Source organism: Notolabrus celidotus, chromosome 12, assembly GCF_009762535.1.
Source record: "Notolabrus celidotus isolate fNotCel1 chromosome 12, fNotCel1.pri, whole genome shotgun sequence".
In the NCBI taxonomy this organism is placed as follows: Eukaryota; Metazoa; Chordata; class Actinopteri; order Labriformes; family Labridae; genus Notolabrus; species Notolabrus celidotus.
The window spans coordinates 28,910,039-28,930,720 of record NC_048283.1 but is presented as its reverse complement, the minus strand read 5'-3'; the positions used below and the strand labels follow the sequence as shown (position 1 = coordinate 28,930,720).

At 40.3% G+C, this 20,682-nt stretch overlaps 1 protein-coding gene across 1 annotated transcript in view; it reads left to right on the top strand.

Moving 5' to 3' along the window:
- The window catches only part of LOC117822771 (RNA-binding motif, single-stranded-interacting protein 3-like), a 104,422-nt gene extending 83,883 nt beyond the window's left edge, over positions 1–20,539 (top strand). The window contains exons 6-12 of the mRNA XM_034697679.1: positions 103–146; positions 5,579–5,675; positions 7,966–8,016; positions 15,896–16,012; positions 16,356–16,442; positions 16,857–16,981; positions 17,973–20,539. Coding sequence (XP_034553570.1) covers positions 103–146; positions 5,579–5,675; positions 7,966–8,016; positions 15,896–16,012; positions 16,356–16,442; positions 16,857–16,981; positions 17,973–17,976 — 525 coding nt within the window. The 3' untranslated portion in view covers positions 17,977–20,539. The remainder of the gene's footprint in view (positions 1–102; positions 147–5,578; positions 5,676–7,965; positions 8,017–15,895; positions 16,013–16,355; positions 16,443–16,856; positions 16,982–17,972) is intronic.
- The last annotated feature ends 143 nt before the right edge of the window (positions 20,540–20,682 follow it).

Below are 20,682 nucleotides of genomic sequence, written 5' to 3'. Positions count from 1 at the left end.
TGTCTTCACATCAAAAGCTTCCTGAAAGAGTAAACATGAGAATGCATACAAAGTATTTTAACATATAGGTGTCTCTCTCTTTCTTCTTTCTTCTTTCTTCAGAGCGGCATGGCATTGACGTATGATCCCTCTGCAATGCAAAATGGGTAAGCTCAAAGATTTCCTCACAAATTTCCTTAATGTCTACATTTTTTTATTTCTGAAAACTTTATTTTTCATTCACATTCATTGTCAAACACTTATAAAGTAGGATTGTGTCTGACTCCCTGTTTCTGAATCTTTTACAAAATGACACCTAGTCACAGCAGCAAACCTGCAGAGATGAACATTCACATCAGCTTTCATCAGCAATAATGCGCACAGGAGCACTTGCATACAAATGAGCAGACCACACACGCTCAGATATTCAAACAGGTACAAGATACACATTATTATACACACACGCACACGCACACACTCTCTTTGTCGTTCCTCTTGTCGCACTCTTGCCCTCATTCTCAGATCTGAGCGACACACGGCACCTTTATTAATGCACCTATGCATACAAGCTGTCAGACATGTAGGTTTTGATTGCAGACAGGGAAGTTGGGCGGTGTTGCAGAGCCACTGTAAGACTTTCGTCAGCCTCGGCTATCTGCAGTGCTCTGAGGCTGAATGCAGACAGCAGAGCTTCTGCCTATTTCAGGGGGAAATAGGAGATCGGTCCCGTCTGCTAGGAATGCTGCTGGTGATACGATCCCAGGAGACGTTTCTCTGCGGCTCTGTGTTTCTTTTCTCCTCCTCCTTGTAGAATCAGTACAACTTACTCTTTCCTTTGTGCCCAGACTACCCTCCTCTTTCTGTTCTTTGTTTCTGTCATGCCCCAAACATCATACTTCCCTTTCCCGTATCATACATCTTTTTTTTTTCACTACTTTTGATTTCTTTTCCTTGAATCTACACATTTTTGTCTTTTCACCTTCTCATAATTCCCACTCTCAGTTTGCAAGCAGATGCTCTACCTTTGGTCATTTTGTGTGTCTTTGTGTGTGTGTCCTTGTATAAATGCATGCTAACACGTGAGCATCTGTGCACTCACTGCTAAAGCCCTCTCCAACCTCTCTTTACCGAGGTCATCAGAGCTCCTTCCGGCGAGGCACTAAATGACTGTGAAATGCTAATGCAGCTAATTAGCGAGGAGAAAAGCAGGGAGGAGGAGGGCTGGATAAAAAAGGAGGGCTAGGCAGGTCAAGAGGAGGGCAAAGGCAAAAATAAAGTCAGCCCAAGGAGAGGGGAAGGGTAGGAATCAATTACAGGTTTGAGGCTGGTTTTTAGGGTCCGATGCCAATCTGATGTTAGTGGAAACATGTGTCCCAACTGGCCAGACTGCATTGGCTTTCTGCCTGTCCTCGACTTTATCAGCGAGACACAAAATTCACTTTCTCTGGATCTCTTTCCCCGAAATCTGGCCACCTCCTATCTGGTCTGTTTGCCATCTTTTTGTTTTCTCTTTCCTTCGTTCTCTTCCCCTCATCTCCATCTTTGACTCAACCTGCTATCTGTCCTCTCTTTCTCCTGCCCACGCACGTACATGCTCGTATATATTTTAGCATGCCACCCCACATTTCTCCGGCAAAAAGTCCCTGAGGTCGGCACTAAATCATCCTCTAATTTTTCAGGGCAAACTCCTGACAGTGCGGGGAGGTCACATCAGGGATTCATAGAGAGGTTTTAAATTCAATCTCGCCGTAATGTTCTGTTCGCAATTACATGTTTAGTGTATTGTTTAAATAGCTGTGCTGGAGTCCCTATTGACAGCGAGCTGCTGAGGACTAATAGCCTCCATCAATAACCTTGGATCTGTCCTCTACCTACTCTTTCTCTCTCTCGATACACGTCACTCTAATGAAAAATACGATAAACACAATCAGAGAACCATATCGAATAACACGGCTGTGCTCACTCATTTGTATTCATCAGTGATAGTAATACAGTTTCTCTAATGCAAGTCATATATTAATTGTCAGTCAAAAAGATGGATCCAGCACTGCTACATAATCAGAAGAGGAGTTTTTTTTTTCTTTCACTGATTACCATTTTGAGGTGTTCCAGTTTTTACTCCAACATTTTCTTAATTTGTTTACATTTTTTTGCATTTGAAAACGTGTACAAAGGTAAATAGTGTGGTTGTTATAAGCTTCCTTGAGGAACATTTATCCTGTGTCAATATTTGCTGATCTTGGCCTGTGCTTACGCTCCCTTCAGTCTTGGTGGTGACCTGATAGTTTTCTTTTTTGGATCATATAGAGGCATCAGTATTAATTTGATATAAACAACACATTTTGTTAATAAATACAGGATCTATTGGCAAGTGGCATTGCATTTGGTGACTGATTGGTTCTTATTCTTGTTTCTAGACCAAGAAATATCTTCCATTAGTGACATTGTTGGCCGTTAGCCAATGGGGCCTCAGATAACAATTAATATCAACCTTTTTCAAAACTATCTTAAAAGTCCTCACTGGAGATTTAAAGGGAAACATGAGAATTGAGAATGTACATGTCTTATAATAAATATTGTGCCGTTTGATGCTATACCAAAAGAGAACTCAGAGAAACAATCTGGATGGCTGGAGTTGAAAGAACTAAAAAGAGAGTTAAAGAATAGTCATGTCACTTTCAGGAATAAAGAGAGATTCTAAGCAATCTGAGCCTGTGTCAACAAATCAATGAGAGAGCACACAATCAACCTCTCTATGAACCACAGCTGAACCTTACAAGAGAAAATATATTGCACTAATAATTCATGAGATTTATTTTTCTTGTGCCAAAGAAGTGAACCATGTTGTATTGTTGAAAAGTAGAGAGTAACCATTGTAGCTCTGCTCTCTATGTACCACTATGCTCAGGCTCAAACTCACCCAGAGCATAAAAATCTGTGTGAAGCACAATCACACTTCGGAGCGTATCACAGGCTGTTAGAAACCAACTGCATCCACGCGGCCTGGACTGCAGCAGTTTGGAAATATCTGAGGCTTTGCATCTCACAGCCGAGTTCAAAACTACTCACACTATCACTGACCAACCAAATGTGATGTGAAACAGAAACTGTAATAACAGAAGAGTTGGGCAAGTCCAAGACCAATTTCACCTTGAAATGAGATGTGTGCCGGTGTCATTGCTGAGTAACACCAATCCAGCCACATTTTCCTGCCTTGGTTTTACGGAGCCTGAATGTTATCCTAGATGTGAGAATAGAGCAGATATCGTGTATTGATATCACGGGTGATACAAAAGATGTTGGAATAAAAAACCCTAGAAACCCAAGTCAGAAATGGCTTTCTTAATATGGAACTAATGGTTTATGAACACAGAAAACTAGCTTAAATCCAAAACTTAAAGCCCCAGTGAGGAGTTTTTAGCTGGTGCTAGTTGTGCCTCTTTTTGACACAGTATAGCAAACAAAAACATCTGCAACAAGATTTAACATTTTCATAATGTCACTTTTAATGCCTGTGACTGCTGTGGGGTGGTAGGTGTCCATCTGAAGTAAATAATCATAGCGAGTGGTACATTTGACAGTTCAAAGAAAAGCATGGTGTGGTTTTTAATCAGGAAGCTGGAATTACCCATACACAGGTTAAGGTCAGTAAAGAGATTGGTTGTAACCATAGACTGTAAAAAATATGGACGTAGTATCCGTGACGTCACCCATCTGTTTCTGAAGAGCTGTTTTGAGACCAATCGGCTGCGGCAGCCATATTGCTTCTGTCGAGCCAGTGTGACGTAAAGAGGTGGGCTTTGAGCCTCCTAGCCAACAGCTACAGTGTTCCCACAGGCAGCTGTGCCTCTCATTGGAAGACTGGTAATCTCAATATCTTCGAAATTTCCGAATTAGAAAAAAATTCACCCCCCTCACAGTGAGAGGACATCGAGAAATTAGCTATTCAGACTACACTCATCTTTTGTACCAGGCTGTAAACATGTTTATTAATGCTGCAAAGATCGTCTTTTCCCCATTCATGTGTATGTGACTTCCAATACTTCCGGAGCCAGCCTCAAGCGGATCCTCGATGAACTGCAGCTTTTAACACTTCCGCATTGACTCATATTTTTAGACCGGAGGTTGCCGCTTGGTTGTAACACTATTTCACCGGTGGAGCCCAAGTTAACACAAACAGGAAACTCCTCACAGGAGCTTTAAATGTGTAACAAATGTGTCAATTGGCTGTCCTGATTTGGGGTTTTGATTCAACAGTGTTGTGCTCATATATTACACAAATTTGACCAGTCAAAAGACACATGGCAGTTCTGTTCTTGTGTTGTTTGCATCTATCATTAGCATAGCTTCAAAGTACTGATGGCTGAGTTTAGTTCACTTTATGTTGTTGGGTGATGGCAGGCTGAGTGCAGCTCAATAAAATTGTAGCATTTGCTATCGTACAGTACTATTATTCAGCACTGCATTTTTAGCTTGAGAACAAAGCTTAGGCTTTTAAGCTAACCCTGCATGGGTAACTAGGAAATGGATTGGGGTGCATTTTGTTATTTAGCATTCAGCGACCACTTAATTCTTACTCATTTAAACTGACATGGCTTATGATTCTTGCTCTCATTACCACTGAGATGACATAAACATACTTCTAGCAACTACACTGATTGTCTTGCACCATTGTTGTTTGCAAAATCAGAGAGATGTCAAGTGAAATTTGATTAGCCGCGCCCTCACAGTCTTGAGCCAAACATTTATTTCCACTCAAATCTTCGTTAATGCTCAGCGAGACTCTTGACATGAAGAATACACATTTCAAGATACTCTAAGTGCTGTATCTCTCCCAATTAAGAGTCTTAGCTGTTTATACAGTCATGGCTGTATTAGAGATAGGACAAGGAGGTCTTCTCTCTGTCTCTGCCTCGTTCTCCCCTCCCTCGCTCCATTATTCAGTCAACAGACACTTTGGGATCGATCGGGCACAGCAACACGGCCTGGCGGATGAAACATGTCCTCTCTAGGTACACAATGATAAATAAAGCACTGCGAGCCACAGCATTCTACCTCTGCAGGGTTGAGAGGGTGAAATGGAAAAGAGAGAGAGAGAAGGCCAAATCAGAAGGGCAAACAAAGGTATAAGAGGAGAAGTAAACAGTATATAATGCAGATGTTACAGATGCAACTTTTTATGCAAGGTGAAATGTGAGTAGGAGGAAACACAAAGGGTAATATTGAAATATTTCACCCACTCACACATTAAGGTAATAATTCATTATTATGCACAGTGGTGGAGCAGACTGCTTTGTAACATGATGTGCACTCCGGTGCTGTGTCAGGTCTTATTTGGAGACATCTTTGATGGTGGGGTGCTGAGTGGAACTGCAATATTTATTGTTTCCATGACAGCCTTGATGATGTCTGATCCATTTTGTCAGCTGTGTCTTGATGTGCACTGGGTGGTTTAAAACAAAGAGGAAGGGGAGGTTTGTATTCACCTTTGCACGAGGCTACATGGAGAGTTCAATGTCTTGCTTCATTATAATTCTACTTGTACGCTAAGTGAAATCAATAATGTCAAAATGTAACCTCATTTTGTTTGCTCTCTAAGGTTCTACTCTTCGCCGTACAGCATCTCCACCAATCGGATGATTGCACAGACGTCAATCACACCTTTCATCGCTGCCTCCCCTGTCACTACGTATCAGGTGGGTTCAGTCTACTAGAAATGAGCTTGGCTAAAACAAGCTTTGAGGCTATGCAAGAGTTCCAAATATCCCTGGATGTCAGTGTATGGCTGAAATGATGGTTTCTTCATGGTGCTTTCTTTAGAAATGAAGGGTTCTAATAAACTGGCATTGAGACTATTTTGTCATATCATAGCCACACTGCTGAGTATACAGTTTCAAATTTCAAACTTAGATTTCACTTTGTTAGCTTGCTGGCTCTCTGGCCAAGAAACCTTACAAAGAAAATAACTTTCAAAGGCAGACACAGCTCCTAAAAAGCACCCCATGGGTACCTAATGCAACCTGCTAGCAATAAAATCTTCAGTAAAGTTAACAACTTAGAAATATGGCAGGCTGGAGCTTTAGTTTTGTGGCTGCAAATTTGTGCAACGTATTGTGATATGACATATTGCCTCATTATAAACCAACTCAATGGAAAGACCAGAACCAAGGATGAATTGATCACACCAACAGGTATTGTGTATGCGAAGACAAAGCCTGATGCAGCCTATTTGTCATGCGCCATAATGCTCCATTGTTATAAAACAATATATTAATGAAAAATAAAAACCATTATTGAGACAGTGTTGCATTGGCTCCCTCATTACCATGAACATAGTTCAAGTTCATCCCACATACCATCCTTCTGGTGCAATCAGCACAGCAAACGTGTATTAATCCTCAGAAGAAAATACACCCTGTCAAATGCATTATTTCCTTGACATGTTCTTAAAAGAAGAGACCCCAGCTGTTTGAGGAAATTACTCAGCCTCTTAAAAAAATGAGAGCGTATATTTGTGATCTGTTTTTAAAGATTTCTGTCTTCAGCTTGAACAAATGGTGCTTTCAGAGCAACACACAGGGGAAGTCTGAAAGTATTGAGAGACAGATTAACACACTGTTGGTTTTGGTCTTTTGGTGGGATTTGCTGGCAGAAAGAAAAATATCAAATAACATCTGCCACATCTTTGGGGAAGTAAGCATTTTAAGTGGGAGCAGAGCTTTAGATAGAAATAATGAATATTTAATATTTTGAACTGATCCCATATACAAGCACTTGAGCACTTCATTTGCTGTTGTTCTGTGTGAAGTCCCTGCACATACAGGTAGAGCAAGCAGAGCTTGTTTTTTCTCGGGAAGGACTTCAACTCAGAAATTGAGTTATCATGTCTCTCCATTAAAGACCAGTCTTTGTGTGGCTATGATAAAACACAGGCTTATATTGCACCACTCCTCTCATCGATCTTTCATTCTCAGGCACAAATCCTCCTTTTGTCTCTCTCTCTCTCTCTCTCTGTTCCCATGTGCTGCATCCTTTCTCTTCGCACACACACATACTGTTCTAATTCATGTCAAAGCTGGTTGGGGAAGTAGCTGTACGTCTTTGAGAGACTGACTCTGTACTTGATCCACATTTTTGTCAAACACACAGACTTTCAAACAAACAAGAGTCCTCCCCCACAGGTTCTCTCTAGCACCAAACATTGCTGCAAATGAGAAAGACAAATGCAAAGACACACCCTCAGCAGAGCGCATTTACACACTCAGACACAAACACATCCTCCTTTTTGGGGGAGATTAACCCATCTTACATGATTCCCCATAGATTGACATATGTGAGCAAACATACACCTGTATAATTAGTACGTATGTGTGACAAAGGGGCCCAGTGGGACTTGTTTCCCCTCATGTTAGGACCGGGCTGCGGGTAGTACAAGACGATGAAACTGTTGATTTGTGTCCAAGACAGGCTTTGATGATGAAACCTCCTCTGTGAAGCAGTAATTATTAGACTGTATTGCTCTCTGTGGTCTTCATATCCTCTTATAATTACAACATAACATACTGTATAGTGGATGCTTTGTTACTGCAGTAATATTCTTTAAGACACACTGCCGCAGGGACTGAAGCTATGAAATGGGCTTGTAAAGACTTGAGCTAATGATTAATTTTCTCTCTGCTTTTCTCATTTTCGCTCCCTTCCTGTCATTCTCTCTTCCAATTGCCCTTCTTTATGTTTCCCCTTCCTCAATTCTTTATCCACTTATAACAATCTTCTTTTTGATCTTCCCTTTCCTCTCATCTCTTCCTGACCTCTCTTCTGCATCCTCCTACTCATACCATCCCCTCCTCCTTTAATGACTTTATTTTCTCCTCCTCCCATTCCCCGTCTTTCTTTCTTATTTCTATCGGCTTCATCATCTCTTATTTTATTGTCGCCTCCACCTTTAATTCATCACCTCTTTTCTTCTACTTCCCTCTCATGCAGGTCCAGAGTACATCTTGGATGCCACATCAACAGTATGTTATGCAACCTACAGTAAGTTTTTCAGCCAGCCTCTCTTTTGCGTGTCTCTTTTGTTATCTTTTCCCAGTGGTCTTTTTCTCCATTTTCCAACACTTTTCACAGCCTCCATGTTACCCTACATTCCTGCCTGTCATCTCAATGAGTTGGCATGTCTGTGTTCTCTCTCCTCGTGTGCATTTAAGTCTTTTAATATCACAAACTTCAACATTTGGCCCAGTTATGGTTTTATAAAAAGGTCTGATAAGGACTGTCAATGTCTTTCAAAGTTGCTGCCACAGGAGTTATGATGACTACAAAGACATTCATCTAAAGAGACTGTTATTTCTTTGTACTCTAACAGTGATTAGAATTACCTTTTGACATATTTTATTAATCTTGTGCTTTTTAAAATTCATTTTAAGCTTAATTTCGGTGCAAATGAGGAATAAAGTTACTAATAATCTGCACATTTTCAAAGTTGAAAAGACAAATCACAGATTCTATGAAGTACACTATTTATAAGTGAGCCGATGTCGTACCATGGAGAAACTGTTTGGCCCTGCTTCAAAGTTGTAGCGTGCTGAATCAGCTGTAGAGTAACCTCCTTCAAGCAGCCTGAAGAGTTTGAAGTAGCAGAGTCCGAAATTCATAATAGAAGGCTGCCCCCTGCTGGCTGGAAATTAATCTGCTGGTTGAAATGTGTAGAAACTCATTGTCTAGTCAGTGCTGTAACCTATTACTTTTGTACAATGATGCACTTAAATATAGGGAAAAAATATTCATATAATTGCAGATGGAATCAAAAGATACAGTTTGATATGCAACATTTATGGGAAATCTTTGCTTAGTACCACACAGACTGAGCTCCAAATGAACAATACGACCTGTATTAAAACGCAGACACATATTTATGTTCACATTAGTCATATATATTGATTTTGCATGGAGGTGTGCAATCAATAACACTCTTAAGTCGTACCTGCATATTCTCTCTTTCTCCTTACATACTCCCTGACACACAAACACACAAACAAACATCAAGGATGTAAGTCATGGACTGTATGCAGCTATAGGAACATGAGATTGTGCTTGAGCCTCCACAGGATTCACCCTGAGCTCAGAGTAAAGCCTCAGCTGAAGCCCTGAATGTCTGACATGTAGTAAATACACAAATATACAGTATATAATCCTCACACCTCTATCCAGATGCTGCACAGAGCTCTGCCTTTAATTGTCTGGCAGTAGAAAAACTCAGCAGTTTACTTGTTCAGTACAGCAGCTTCAGTGAGAGTCAGGTATCAGCAGCAGAGATTCAGGGTTGGATCCTACAGTAACCTTGAAATGGCTTCAGATGCAGATAAATCTTAACCCCCTCTTAAACTTTTATCATCAGTAGTTCACAGTCTCACCAGTTATGCTCATGTACCGTTTGCATAAGTGATTTTTAATAACTGTTTAACTGAACTGTAAAACGTGTTACATTTTCATGCTCATGAGTTTTCATTATACACCTGTTCCTGGAAGAAGGTTCACATAAAGGGGGAAGAAATTAATGTGGCTGTAACTGAAATGTCAAATCAGTGTTTTTTTACAGGTTAAGTTAAATAAGAAAAATGAGGAGATGGGCAGATGATACCAAAGCCATGCTCCAGACCCTGCATTACATGAGTGAACTGCAGTGTTTCACAGCAAAATGGAGCGGGTATCTCAGATCAAATATCACATTACTGATGATGTTTGAAGTTTTGAACATCACCTGTGCTTCAAAAAGTCTTCATTCGGCGTGACAGTTCAAAGAGTTTCAAATGTAGATGTGTGATTCATTATTTTTAACAATAAGAAGAGAGGAGATTTACCACATTAATGCACATTATGAGAACGTTTTTATTCTTTGATAATGTAGGTCTACTGAAGTATTGAACATATAGTTACCGTACATAAACTATTGCACCACATTGTGACTTTGAACTGCCATACAAGAAAAAACCTGAACCCAAGAAAGTAAGCTACTCACTCAACTAGGAAACATGTTTGTTAATGTTTTAAATCTACAAATACAATAAATAGATATGTGGTCTTAACATACCCTTATTTATTTGCATCATATCTGCGCTAAAGTGTTTAAAGCAGTACATCTGAAGCGTAAGCAGAGATACAGACTTTTTAAACTCTGTTTCTCAAATATTAGCCCGCTTAAGACCATTATTAAAGCTGCCATACGTTTAACTACCATCAGATCTCACTGTGTTTGCAGAGTTTGAAGCTTCAACGCATTTAATCTTTTTCAGCACAAATCAGTTTTGTAGTCGATCCACCAAAGTTTTGATTATCCAGTGCTCACGTCTGAGTTGAGTCTCAGTCACCAAAAAAGAATCCTAGTCAAGTCTGAGTCAAGTCCCCCTTACCTGAGGATTTACAAGGATGAGTGCAGTTTCTTTCCAATATATTCAATATATACTGTATGAACCTCAGCTTACGGAGTGGTTCCTTGTGGGAACACATTTATATTAACTTTATGTATTAACTTTTGATTCTGACTGATACTGTCAGCCTGTCTGGAGATTTCAAGACAAGTCAAAGGCCCATGAATATGAATTAATCCTATTCACAAGCCTCTGGCACAATCACCAGGGACAGTTTTGGATTGAGTGTCTTGCCGAAGGATACTTCGGCATTTGGAGACTCTGGGATAAAAATCCCCAACCTTCCAATTGAGAGATAGACAACTCCACCATTGAGACACAGCCACCCACGTGAACATGCATGTTGGAGAACACACTACATTTGAGTCCTCCTCTTCATCTTCCAAGTCTGAATGCTGTCAATGCTCAAGTCCGAGTCTAGATTAGAGTCATCAGCGCGGGAGTCCAAGTTGAGTCAGGAGTCCTGGAGAAAGGACTTGAAATGGACTCACATGCGAGTCCTGGACTTGAGTACTTCAACACTGGCACAAATTGAAAGAAAGCCCTAAAGCATCATAAGTCTTCATCCACCCATCACTAAAACATGTGTAACAGTAAGAAAGTGAGACAACCACATGACAAGTTTACAGTCCAATCAATATGTCACTGATCATAGCTGTGATGAAATGCAGCAGCCATGAGATGCTCCTGGAAAACCATGACATCCCATGATGCTGTTGTCTCCTCTCGTAAATGTTCTAATGGAGCAATAAGACTCAAAGCTCAGCCGTCTCTGACACCACAGATATTTTTTTCTAGGAAATAAAGATGGCTTCTCCTCCAGACACAGAAGTCAGGTTTTATCATCCAGATTTTTATCTCACTGCACTACTTAATGAGTTGGTTTTCTGCCAACATCTACAGACTGTTTTATACCTAAAAAAATCAGTTATGCTCCGTTGAAATTGTCAGCAGTAGGGGGACAAAAGATAGCAGCAGCACAGATTTTCTATATCAGCCATGCACTGAGGGATTACAGCAAAACACAATAGTTAGACTAGTTCCAAATTCTGTTGCCTCCAATTTCTCTATAGCTCTCTTCCTATCTGTCTTCCTTGTTGTGTCTATCTGCCAACTCCTAAAACATTCTGTTGTCATGTCTGATTAAAATTATGTCTGTGAGGAAGGATAATACCCCTCTGTAAATGTGTTTTCAAACAAATGTCCCATCTAATTATCTGGCAGGCTGCTTGATATGACTTAGAACGACTGGGCAGAAGAAAGAGGGAGATAGAGGAGAGGAGAGCACTGGGGAAAGAGGAGGAAATAGATAAATAAGTAAACTGTGTGTATTTGACTAAGAGAGGACAGGGGGAAGGAGGCAGGCACAGGGAAGGGAGGAAAGGAGGGATTACAAAGAATAAATCGGGAACAAAGAAAAGAAAACAACGACTGCGAAAGCATGTCTGGGCTATGCGCGCCTGTTTCCCAGCCTTGTCTCTGCATAGTCAAAATCCCTGTTAGACAACAAAGGCAAAGGCTAGTCATTGTATTTCCTGGATATAGAGGAGCTTGGCAAATTAAAGCCGCATGGAGGAGAGAGACTGAGAGAGACACAGCAGCTTAATTCTGTTCCTATGGTAGTGGTGGCTTCCTTGCTGCTCAGGCACAGTTAGAGAGTGCTAACTTCGATTAATGGAGTGCGCTCATTGACATATCCAGGTTGATGCTTGCAAACATGCCTCTCAGGCAACAGCCTAGCATATAGTTAGAGAATGATACATGGCTATTGTACCAAAATCAGAGAGATACTAAACCTAGAGATACACACAGCTAGTACAAAAGTAATTGACCCTAATTAAAGGTTGTTTCTTTTTTGACCTTTTTGTTGAATACTGTTTTTAATCCTGCAACAATGACAAAGAATGACATAACACACACACACACACACATTCACAAGCAAAAGGTATGCACCCTCTCAAATGATTCACACACGCACATACCCACAAAGCACACCTATACACACAGTAGAGTGCCTTAAGGACTGTGTGGGTCCTACTCTTGGTGCAATGCCCAGATTGCTTGAACTCCCTGTCTTTACATCCTAATTAGTGAGAGGATGTCTTTGTGCATAATTACTCACAAATCCCCCCTACAGGAAATGAATGCATTACCCTAACTAAGCATAGCAAGAGAGACAAGGAAGGCGGCTTATAGGGGAGGGATGTAATGAGACATCCAAAGAATTGGGATTTTTAGATCTGCCTGAGTTAAATTGCCATGTTAAACTCATTTGAGAAGACAAATGGGGTGAAGAATGTGAGAGAGCAAGCTCAAATCCACTATGAATTCTAGCCTTTAATACTAAACACCAAAATGCATGCATGTGGCTGCATGTTCAGAGCTTACAACTCAGTGTTACCTGTATTTTTGCTCAATGTGGTCCTGTAAAATCTTGTAAAAATGAAATGAGAGTGTAGTGTTGGTGAGTAAAACATTTAGTAGAATCATAAAAACAAGTACTTTAAGACCACACAACCTCTGCATACTCACATGCACAGAGCTCCTGTCTAACCAGCTTCAGTATCTGGTTTTCCCGATAAAACGTGTCATTTTCACTAATACCGTGCATTTGATGCTGCTGCGCTTGCCTGCAGCTTTCTGCTTCACAGCTCCACTTCTCTGCTGGAAAAAATGGGGGAGTGAGTGAGAGGGAAAGCAAGTTCAAAGTTTAGAGCAGATCTTGTATTTTTCTCTCCCATATCCTCAGGGAAATGATAACTGTCTGTCTTGCGCACTCATTTATTGCTTACCCCAGGAAAAAAAATGTCTAATACAGGAAAACATGATACAAATGCACTCACTCTACCACAGCAATCAGACACTCTTATCGCACCTGCTAGTGCACGGTGTCAGGATGCAGACACACACAGAGACAGCAAGTTCAACACTTGTGCAGCAATAAATCAGAGCAGACAATTAGTCATTCTTGGTTTCTTTTTGCTTTGTGCAGCTTTCTATTTGTGTGGAGGCCTGCTGCGAGTTTGGATGGGTGAGAGAAAGAGTGAGGGAGGATGAGAAATCATTAAACCAGAGATTGTATTATAGAGATGGATGGAAAGCCGGGGTATTAGCTAGATTCTGGCTTCTAAAGCTACCTCCCAGAGCCAAAGATTTGTGCAGGTTTAGGGGTAGATCTGTTGATGCATTTATGTGTGGATGCTAGCGTGCGTGTATACAGTGTAAGCCTGTGTAGGTGTGTGTGTGTGTGTGTGTGTGTGTGTGTGTGTGTGTGTGTGTGTGTGTGTGTGTGTGTGTGTGTGTGTGTGTGTGTGTGTGTGTGTGTGTGTGTGTGTGTGTGTGTGTGTGTGTGTGTGGAAGTGAGAGCCTATTACTTGTGATGCTAGGGATAGTGTTGACAGAGCATTTCTGATAGCCAGGCGGGTGCGTTCTTCAAACATTTCTTATGAAGACAGCAGTCAGGAGAGAGAGCGCTCAAGACTGTTAACAGCTCTGACAACTGTGTGTAGGTGAGTGTGTGAGAGTGAGTGTAGGTGTGTGTGCAGCTCTGTGAACCTTGCAGATGTAAGAATCTTCTCTTACAGATCCACAACTGTGAACAACTTTGACAGACTGTGTATGCCTTCGAGAAGAAACTTCACACACTAATAACTCAGTATATCTCTTTTCTGGACGTGTGTGTCCAACTCTATGCAATTGTGTTGTTGTGATCTCTCTGTTACCTTATACAGACAGGTACAGTCTTTTCCATATGGTCACATTATAGCATGAATACCAAAATGTATCACCTTTAATGCTTGTTTTTGTCTCAGCGTGCAGCTTATGAAGCGCTGGCAGCTCTGTGGAGCGATACTGACACATTTCCACTGATGCTTCCTGCTGTCTGTCTGCGCTCATGGGAAGTGTAGTTAAACAGCTATCACAAATGCAGTGTTTACCTCTGTAGGAATGCTGCCAGGCATCTCAGCCTACAGTGTGAGGAGTCTCCTATTAAATCTATACAGAGCTGCTGGGTCTGGAGCAGGAGCTGTACGAGGAAAGTAGAGCTCAGTGCATCAAGGTGTTAGCAGGCATCAAAGCCCCTCGCACTGAACAGGTTTACAGTAAAAGCCTTTCTGCTCAATTCAGAGACTTGTTCTGTCAAGCCTGCCTGCCAAGCTAGCTGACTGGCTGTATTGCTGTGTACAAATTCAAACCATTTGCAGGCATCAAACTGAACTGAGTTGGAAGTCTTGACTTCTTCTAGCTGCGTGCTTTAAAACTGTCTAATTTAGCTATTTAGCATAAGACACATCATATCATTGTTGTTTTTACTGCAGCAAGAAAATTAAGTCAAATCAAAGGTATAGGTTAACTATTCTCAAATCTCAAAAACATTAGCTCAGCATAATGGCAGATATCAGGGGGCAGCTAGCTTGCTAACATGTAACTCTAATGTCTAAAATTAATATGTGGTTTTCCTAGGAATTTTCTTTGACATTGTCTGAGGTAACATTTTTGAGGTACTTGTGGATGAATCATAGATTTTTTATATTTGTAGAGAGAAACACTAACAACACTACCCCCCCCCCCCCCCCCCCCCCCCCATCAAAGACAAAGGACATGGTAGTAGATTTCCGAAGATCCAGGCTCTGCCATTAGCTAGTTAACATTCGAGGGGTGGACATCGAGGTGGTGCGAACCTACAAATATCTAGCTGTACACCTGGACAACAAGTTGGACTGGTCCCTTAACACAGATGCACTCTACAGGAAGGGGCAGAGCCGCCTCTTTTTCTAAAGGAGACTCGGATCCTTAGACATCTGCAATAAGATGCTGCAGATGTTTTATCAGTCTGTGGTGGCAAACACAAGGATGTCAGCCGACTGGACAAACTAGTGAAAAGAGCTGGCACTGTGATTGGAACCAGGTTGGATTCACTGGGTGCTCTGGTGGAGAGATGCACACATAAGAAGCAAGAGGCCATTCTAAATTACACAGATCATCCACTTCACAACTTCTTTGTGTACCAGAGAAACAGCGGCAGTGGACGGCTCATCTCTCTGCACTGCAGGACTGAGAGATACAGAAAATTATTCATCCCTGCAGCCATTAGGCTTCATAACTCTCTAGCCAACGGGAGATGAGCCGACAGACACCTGAATTTCCCTTTGTGGATTAATAAAGTACATTCTATTGTATTCTACTGTATTCTATTGTTACTGTGCGCCAGGATAAGTTAGCTAAATCATTTCTCTGGTTTGAGATTAAGAGTTCAGAAAAAACAGTACAAATTATCTTCTTATCTTACTTTTGCAAGAAAACAAGTGAGGATATCCCTCAAAAAATTTCATTCAACATCTCCAACTCCTTCATCTGTCTCCAACATCCCTTCCTCTGTTAACTCTTAACACTGCCTTGGATATAGCTAATGATCTGGTATAACCATTTGTTCATTGTACAGCTTTGTGTATAACCTGTCCGGTCATCTTTCCCTCCCCCTGCCTTAGGGAGCTGTGATCACCCCAGCCTCGGCCATAGAGCCCAGTTTGTCTCTTCACCCCTCCAGTGTAATGGCTCCTCTCACCCAGCAGATGAACCATCTGTCTCTGGGCACTACAGGCACTGTAAGTCTAAGCTTTTTACCACCTCAAAGCTATCGTCCTCAGAGTGTCAGTGTGAGAGTTTATCAGTGTCTGTTGTAATACAATTTATATAATGAGTCAGCAGAGATTGCAGCTGTTGTTAAGATTATCTCACAGCAGAAATCACATAACCACACGCATAGAAAATGTCTTGTTCTTTTTGAAATACATCTTGAATGTGCATTGACCTTGAGGCCAAGCATTTTTTTATTTCATTTAACTCTAAAAAGAACATGTTTCTCAGGGAGTGTCAGGTAGTACCTCAGGAATAGAGGACACACTGTACCTATGTTAAAGTACTTTCTGCCCCTCCTTCTCTCTGCAGTACATGCCTGCTGCAGCTGCTGCTCCTATGCAAGGATCCTACATTCCCCAGTACACTGCAGTGCCTGCCTCTGCCATCACAGTAGAAGTAAGGACAAATAAATGTTATTTATTGACTTAAAGGAATAGTTCTTTTTTTTGTCTTTTGAAGTGGGGTTGTGTGAGGTACTTGTCAATAGTAAGTGTATTACCCACAGCTCAGCCCCTTTATTGAGAAACCAGGGAACGCACATTTATCGCACCCAGGAATAGAGCCTGAACACATCGGCCTTCTTGCAGCAAAGTAAAGCACTGAAAGAAAACTTTCTGTACTCTTAGACCAACTAAGTGTTTGGTCACACTGTCAAGAGGAAGTGTTATTGAATTCTAATATTTTTTTTGATGTTCTGTTGTTTCATCAGTGCTGTGTAGGAAAAATAATTGCCTTAGTTCACCTCAGAAGTTTGCATGAAACCTTCTAATGATATTCATATCAGACTAATAACTTTGTTTCTGGTGTCAGGGCGTGGTGACAGACACTTCTCCACAGACAGCAGCCCCCTCCTCGCAGGACGCCAGCGGGCAGCAGCCTTTATCAGTGGAGAGTACGGGAGATCATGCCACAGCTTACTCCTACCAGCAGTCGAAGTGAGTAAACAGACATCTGTCCTAAAGTAGTGTTTTTAAAGTGAATGCCAAAAACAATAAAGGATAGTTGCAGAAGTTGAATTTCATTGTGTTGTTGCTCCTTTAAGCTTAGCTGTGACACTAATATCTCTGCAGACTGATTGATTAGGACAAATACGCAGTAACTCTTGAATTGTTTTCTTCAGAGCGGGCAGAAGTTCTAATAGCTTTATTGACAGTAACTTGTCTTTTTGCATTTATATGTACTGCAGTTATGTCATTATTTATCACCTTTAATAGCAACTTACTTTAGATATGTCTCAGTTCCAAAACAAGCAAATGTCTGCTATAAAATCCCAATGTCTAAGTTAATGCTGCATTGAATAGTAATGGAGGGATAGTGAACTGTGAGGCCTGGTAAGTCAGTAGTCACTGTGTGGGGTAAAAAAATAGACCGAGACCGTTATCCCCCATTGAACCACAAATTGTACCTTTAATATTTTGTGCACTGATAACACAGTAGTATAAATCTTCTCATTAAATCTTTGGTACAAGAAAAGTGATTCTTTTGATTTCAAACTAGCAACTCAAAGACCTATCAAAAGGACAAATAGTGAACATGCATATATTTATTTAGTATTTGTCCAGGTTAGGAATCACATTTTAAAGTTATCATGATGAACAGTTCACAAAAAAAGTAACTAGCTAGAGAAGGCTGCACTGTTTATTTGTTGCACATACAACATTTTTTGCCTTTTGCAGTTTTTTTCTCACAGAATCATGTCCACCTTTACTTGTATTACACCGAATGTATTACTCTGAATTTCTATCTATGTCCAGGTATTTATCCGTCTTGTTTTTCCTCCAGCCAAGATAACCTGCTGGTGATTTCTTTCCCCCTTTTTTTTACAAACAAACAGCAGCTGGACAAAGGATGTTGTTTCAGCTTTTGAAACGGTGACATTGTCCACAGTCTTTTTTTTCCGCTGACTTGTTTTTCTGTCTCCTCCAGATAACGAGATTGGGAGGAATCATTGCTGCATTGCCTTCAGAAGGACTGCACCGAGACGCTGGAGACACACAGAGAATCAAAATGAAATGGGGACAAAAAAAAAGAGGTGACACGGGCAACACTGAGGGGAGAATGCTTCCACTGTGCACAGGCACCAAATACATAACAAAATGAAAAAAGAAAAAAAAACAATTATCTTTGCGACCTGGTTGAGGCATAAAGAAAGAGGAAAAAAAGAAATGATGGCTTTCCAGACTTGAGGACATGGAAATCAAATGCAGTCTGCAACTTTGAGTTCCTCACTGTAAGACTGGACTTTGCCTCTAAAGGAGAAAGCAAGGACATAGACTGAAATCTGAACTCAACCAACAAGCTGTACAGAAAAAAAGAACATTTGAATGTGCAGGTAGATTTTCAGACTTTTTTATAAAAAAAGAAGAAGGAAGCAAAGTCCAGAGGAAAAAAAGAGATTGTCTTCCTTTGATATTAAGCTACATTATTTTCATTCTTTTTATTATTTGAGTAGTTTTTTAGAATATCAATGTTTTTCGTAAATCTTTATTGCCTTAATTTTTCCAACTTTAGGGAAAACGTTTCCTGAGTGTTGAACCTAAAAAAAAGACTGAGTGGTTGAATGATTTTAGAGGTTCTTGAAGATTTCCTGGAGCCTCAGAGATGAAATCTACAAAGCTATCTGTACAGGATTTTAAAAATAAAAAGGTTGTATTTGTATGAAGATGATTTCTAAATTATGTGGTGCAGTGCAGCTGATGTTGGTTGATAAAAAAAAAAAAAGAAAGTTTAAAAAAAATAAACATCTTCCTTATTGCGACTTTTGGGAAGGGTCAATCCACTGCTTCCACAAAAAAAAAAATGCGGTTGAGTTTAATTATTGGATAACCGTTCTGTTTTTCCATCACATTTGTACTTTTTATAGATTTTATTTCCCAATTTGTTTCAGATTGCAGCCTTTTTTTATTGCCGTCAAAAGGATTTTGCTTTGCTTGCTTTGCTTGTCTCACTGCAAAAAGAAATGAAAAAAAGGAGCAAGTCTGACTTTGAGAAAAAGCAGAAAAAAAAACAGCTAGGATTTTTAAATGTGCAAAAAGCAATAGTTTTAGTAAAACTGTTGACAGTTTCTTGAGTCTTTCTTAACTGTTGAACAAAAGCAGCCTACAAGGGGCATATTTTATACCAAAGATGAAGAAACTAGGTAGTGAAGAGATCTTCTTGACTGTATGTTGCTTTTTCTTTGTATGTTTTTTTTTACCTCTTGAACTGAGATTGTTCCTGCTCATCATGCTTTTTTTGGAATAAGATGATCTTATTAATGACTAAGAAGAAGCAAAAGATCTTGAACTCAACTTCCTCAACCAGAAGAATGAACTGTTGTTGTCCAGGCAGGAACATCTGTGGAGAAACCAGATGCTCTGCGGAGTGGAGAAAGTAGAGCTGGGAATGAGTCTGTATACTTTGTTTTGAAGAGGCTGAAAGTCAATTCTATCTCGTGCAGTATGGTGTGTACTCTTAGAACCCTGCATCCCCCTCTCTGGGTCAAGCGGACCATTCACAAATCCTAAATGAAGATACTGAGGAGCTGTAAAACATTGCAGCATCAAGCAAATTGTTCCACATTTGATTATTTTCATTCTCAGCCAACACAGCAAACTGTTTTGCGCCACTGTCTTGCCATTCACGAGCCATTTAAAATGTGAGAAGAGGATGAGTCTGTAGGAAGAACTCAATCATTTCAGCTTGTGCGTTTTCTTTAGGAGAAATATTTTCTTTTTTTGTGTTGCCTTTATTTGAGAATTGATTATGATGTTTGAGCTGCTAAACACTTTTGATTATTGGGGATTTGGGTTGTCTTGAGTTGGGTGGGTGTGGAAAAGTAAACCTCCAGAGTTATTGTAACTGACCGTTTAAAGCCAAGGTAAATATGGTTAATTGTAATCCATGACTTCATGGAACAAAGAGCATCCTATGTTATAAAATGTTGCCTCTCTTTTTAAGTGAAAGAAGTTAAATATCTCCGGTTGTGGCCCTGGAAAAACTAGATCTTTCACTCATGATATAGGAACAAAATGAGAATCTTCATCTTCTTTTGAGAATAAAAATATTTGAGAAATAGTTGTATCTCTTAAACTTGCTCTGGAGGCCACCCACTAGAGCCTCACCTACCCGACCACCAATAAAGGAAGCTAATGGAGACAGAGGAACAGACGGAGGGATGGTAACAGCATGGTTCAACCAAAATCAACCATATGAAAACCTCTATGGGAGAATTAAATTATTGAAAGAAGAGAAAGACTAGAGATGGTGAAAACAAGAGTAATATTTATGAGATGTTTTTTTGTACAGGTGTGTAAAAGAAGATGCAACAGAAATAACTTTGATGATGCTATTTTTTTATTTGCTTGGTCACATGCCTCCCATGTCTTTCAAATTGTGATTCTGAGAGTGTCTGTAGAACCAGTGGATATTGCTGTAGTTTCAAATGTCTTTCTTTTTTCCTTTTGGATTTCTTTTTAGAAAAATCTTTCAATAAAAAAAAACGTTTAAAACAGTCATTAGTCATTTGATGTATTTTGGGGGTACACTGTAGTACCACTGGAGGGCGCTGTAGCACAGATTACACAGTAGGGGAGTTTACTTGAGGAAGAACTGCATGTTTTTGATGAGCTAATGGCTTTTAGATCCAAACTGGTAG